General features: G+C 39.0%; 1 protein-coding gene across 2 annotated transcripts; it reads right to left on the reverse strand.

Annotated features, from left to right (window-relative positions):
* On the reverse strand, positions 1-4,145 carry LOC120651500. 2 transcript variants are annotated; one of them, XM_039928989.1, is made up of 11 exons: positions 3,324-4,145; positions 2,995-3,210; positions 2,094-2,207; positions 1,968-2,009; positions 1,801-1,896; positions 1,640-1,732; positions 1,445-1,552; positions 1,298-1,330; positions 1,167-1,214; positions 996-1,073; positions 1-242 (listed from the first exon to the last, which is right to left on the reverse strand). In XM_039928989.1, exons 1-11 carry the CDS (start codon positions 3,930-3,932, stop codon positions 198-200), a joined length of 1,482 nt encoding a protein of 493 aa, XP_039784923.1. In that variant the 5' UTR covers positions 3,933-4,145; the 3' UTR covers positions 1-197. The 2 variants fall into 2 exon arrangements, with proteins under 2 accessions (XP_039784923.1, XP_039784922.1); XM_039928988.1 differs by having other exon boundaries at positions 1,445-1,555; positions 3,324-4,144.
* Between the last annotated feature and the right edge of the window lie 268 nt (positions 4,146-4,413).

Here is a 4,413-nt window from a genome sequence, read left to right on the forward strand (position 1 = left end):
TAGAGCCGCAACATAAAAGAAAATCGATTGATAAAAAAGAAAACGAAGAGTGATGGTTAGATATTACGTTCCACTATTACACAAATATAATAACTTTTTTATAAGACACAAATAATAACTTATGTGTCTAATTGAAGCCTGACGCGTCTCGTTGTAAACATTAATCCACTTAATGGCTGCCACCGTTTTGCTTCAATTCAAACATCAACTTGCTGCCCTGGCTCATCTGAGTCTTGCTTAACCTGTACATGAAAAAAGCATATCCATCAAGAACTGAGTTTCAAGATAACAAATACTATATACCATTATTCTAGATCAAAGGAACTTCGGTAGACAATGGTACAGCAGTAACATAAGAATGACACTTGGTCCAATTGGTCATCTCATATATCTCAGTGCATGGCTTCATGGTCAGAGAACATGCTCTGGAAAGACTAAAGAGTATATGTTGTTATGACTATGTACTCTCTAAAATTGATCATTGCCTGTGCATATAAGAAGCAGGAACATTGAGTATATCATAATTAAGACAGTAGTGATACAGATTTTTGTAAACAGCATGTGAACCTTTACATGACAGTAGTGATGCAGTGGCGGATCACAGATGGCAAAATCAACCATGAAAGTCAACTAATACAAGGGGAAATGCTCCAATCTATTAAGGCTGAAGTTGTAACAGACTGAATGCAGCATGCTTTCTGCACTGTGCCCAGTTTGGGGTTATAAGAGCCTTGGCCAAAGTATCTAGACCTTGATTCCACCAGCATGCAGGGTGAGTTCATAAGGAAATAGCAGCAGAAAAAGAGTACATAACGTATCCACCATTTGTTCACAAGGAAATAGTAGCAATAGCAACAGATAGAGTGTAGGATTCCAATAAATAGCAAGATGTCAATATTAGCATCCTCCATTTGTAAGTAAACAATGATAACATGAATAAGAAAACTGACAAGATGTGGAGTTATTGACAATTATCAGTAAAATCAAGGTAATACCATGGGAATCAGACCAATAGCTTGAGCGATAGCTATCTTCTTTCTGATGTAATGCTCATACAGTTTTGGTCTATCAATCTGGAAAAAAAAGAAGATAAAATTCACTTCAGTAAGTATATTTAACACAAGCATGCAGATGAAATTATATAAGGGCATAGGGCAAAGTACCACCTTTTTAACTGCTTCTGCAATCAGCTCACGAGCTTTATCCTCTGTAACCTAAGGTAGGCAGACGTGTCAGTAAATAAAAGGACATATTTCAATGGATTCAACTTGCATGTTAGATACATAAGACAGCTTACTTCACTGGTAACACTTGCCGTGCAAGAAAGAAACTGAAAATGAAAACAAAAGACGACAAGAGATTATCATATAAACACAAAAAATGAAATAAAAATTTGAATATACACGCTATGAATTTAAAAAATTATCTGCAATGAACAATTTACCTCCATTTCCATGTCGGAACAGTCATAATCAAGCGCATATTTCATTCTTTCTTGTCTCGATGGAAACATTTCCAATTTGTAAATTTCCTCCAATGCATCTCTGAAACTCTTCTGAGCATTGTTGGGAAAATAACTAATATGGACTGTCCTTGATAAACAAAAGAAAAAGGCTGTGTGATAGTGCTGAGTACTAACCATTTGCATAGTTACCCGCAGCCAGATTTCAAAATAAACACCATCTAGGTCATTGAGATAATAAGCATCAAAACGCAAGTTATCCACACATTCCTAAGTCAAATGGTAATGTTAGATACAAGCAACCTAAATTAAATTAGGATCTGTGAGAAGTATCATACATAATAGCCAGTGTAAGCCAACTCCCCAGTGATCTTGGAAAAACCAGTTGCGATCTTAATTGCCTGATAGGCTCCTCGTGTGCTTATCTTTCCAAACTAAACAACCGAGTAAATATAGTGGTAAAAGGTAAAAACTACATATACTATTCTCATATAGTCAGGCTTACCTTAAGAGATGTCTCCTCAATCAGGACATAACCTTCCATCCACTATCCCCAGATAAAAAGGATATTAGCCCAGAAAAAAGAGTCAAAAGCATTATACAAAATTAGATTTGCTTGAATTAAGTGTACTTTCAGTTTGTTTGATAACTCTTCGAAGTAATTGATATATTCTTGTTCAGTCTCATAACTGTAAAAAAACTTGCGGTACTTATCCCAACCAGCGTACTCAGAGTCAGAACCAACCTACATCAAAAGGAAGAGAGACCTAGAATTATTAAGTTTCAGAGAATGAAAAAATAGAAAACTTAAACAACAGAACTGAACAAAGACTTTGAATATAATAAAAACATTTTTAAAAAACATGGTAACATTTTGTTTTGTTTTAGACATGGTTTTTTAATGGAGCAGAAAAAGTGCACTGGACCTCATAAAAAATGTATGCGTATTTATTATACAAAATTACAAAGGCAATCTGTTTAGAGGTAACCAAATAGTACCATTCTATTCTGGAATGCCTAATACTGTTTCATAAACGAACAAGAAGGTAGCAAGCAACTAGTGGAGCGAGAAATAGAAAGAGCGTATCTGGGTTGTCAATATTTTGTAATGCCTAATACTGTTTCATAAACGAACAAGAAGGTAGCAAGCAACTAGTGGAGCGAGAAATAGAAAGAGCGTATCTGGGTTGTCAATATTTTGTTATTAGTCAAACCAACCAGTTTCACAGAGATTCAATTTTCTAGCATATAGCATAATGCTTATTCAATGGCAAAGCTAACTAAATTTGAGTAAACATGTCATGAACTCATCCTTACACATTGTAAACTGGTCTAAAATCTGGATTCTTATAAATAAATAAACATACTTCTACTTTTTGTAAAATTAGACCACATGGATATCCCAGAAATAAATTTTCATCATTTATGACAAGAAACAAACTAAAATGGTCACAGAAGCAGATTATGAGACAACATCTGATTGTACTAACAATCATCGCATAATTGAACACAGAAACAATGTATACACGTACATGATTTCGAAGTACTAGACGATGATAGTCATCCAAGGCTTCAATCCTGCAGAGATCAGGGTGGAAGAACCAATCTAAGGTGCCATCTTCCTCAAAGTGCTTAAAATATCTCATCTTAGCAAGAAGCTTTCTAGATAAGTCCTCCTCGAGAAGGTCCATAGCATTGTGTTGCGTCAATTCAGCATTCAGCTTATCCAAGGAGTCGGTTTGTGACAACTGTACAAAAATAGATCACATATAACATTATATACTACACTGGCAACACAAATGCAAATAATGCATGATGGTTGGTGATTGATAAATAGATAAATACAGAAGCAGGAAGAAACCTTCAAATATCTGATGCGATAACGTGCATGGCGCTCGTAGAGTGCCGTGAGCTGCTCATTGTCCAGTTCAGTGTAAATATCAACAGCAGGTTTAGTGGGAAGCTGCTCGAAGTATTTAAGGAACTCGTCAGAGCTGATATCCTCTCCCAAGCCCAAATCATTCAGCATTTGAATCTCATCATCTGCCTCTTGTAAATCTTGGCCCTCCATAACATGTACAATGGTATTCTTGTCTGTAGTAGATTCTTTATTGAGAGTAGGCGCTTTACCCTCTGTGTTCTTCTCTCCATCAGGTTGTGTCTGACTGATGCTGCGGCTTAGTGGCCGAGAAGGAGTCCTCCTGTCTACTACCCCTCGACCGCGCGAAATTGTGCCGGCCTTCTTGCCCCCATGGCGGAGCTTCTGCGGCGTCATCACATCATCAACCAACGCCTTCTTACCAGCCGCTGTCTCCTTCGCCCGCTGCTGCTTCTGTGACACCTCGCTCCTGATGGCAGCGGTAAGCCCTTTCGCGCGGCGGTGATGCTTCGACGATGGTATCCCACCACTCGAGCTCGCAACAGCCCCGCCGCTGTCTCCTCCACCGCTGTGCTGCTTCTGCAGCGGCATCCTTCCAAACCCTAACCAAATCGAGATGAGATCACTGGTTTACCCCGAAGTCCACGGATCAAATCTCCTCATGATAGAGGACCCGGAACGATTCTGCTGACACCACTGCGGGAATATGTGAAGCGCCGGAAACGGAGGAAGAAACCGGGAGGCGAGGAGGAAGCGGCGGCGGCGGGGCGGGGCGGCTTTATTTTCTACGACTCCTAGACGAGGAAAGGGAGACGGATACGATTAGAATACGAGTAGCAGAAGTTGTGCCCCACCTAGCAGATCGGACGATAGCAGAAGTCCGTCGTGACGATACGGATTGCAACTGTTTGTCCAAACTGGCCTCGGCCCTCAGTTATTAGGCCAGAGATTTCATAAAGGTCACGTAGAACAGGATATCACGTCATCATTTCAAAGAAGAGAGATGAAATAAATTTTATTTAGATGACACTATGTAGCCACGATTATCAATGTTTGATGAGTCTTAGAATTA

The sequence above is a fragment of the Panicum virgatum genome, chromosome 9K, assembly GCF_016808335.1.
Source record: "Panicum virgatum strain AP13 chromosome 9K, P.virgatum_v5, whole genome shotgun sequence".
Taxonomy (NCBI): domain Eukaryota; kingdom Viridiplantae; phylum Streptophyta; class Magnoliopsida; order Poales; family Poaceae; genus Panicum; species Panicum virgatum.

Bases quoted from the DNA above. Each gene is read 5' to 3' on its own strand.
- LOC120651500 (XM_039928988.1), bottom strand. From the start codon at position 3,932: ATGCCGCTGCAGAAGCAGCACAGCGGTGGAGGAGACAGCGGCGGGGCT. The intron at 3,211-3,323 runs GTTTCTTCCTGC...ATTTTTGTACAG, and splicing joins ATCGCATCAGATATTTGAAG to TTGTCACAAACCGACTCCTT. The intron at 1,074-1,166 runs GTGGTACTTTGC...TTTTTTTTCCAG, and splicing joins TTGCAGAAGCAGTTAAAAAG to ATTGATAGACCAAAACTGTA.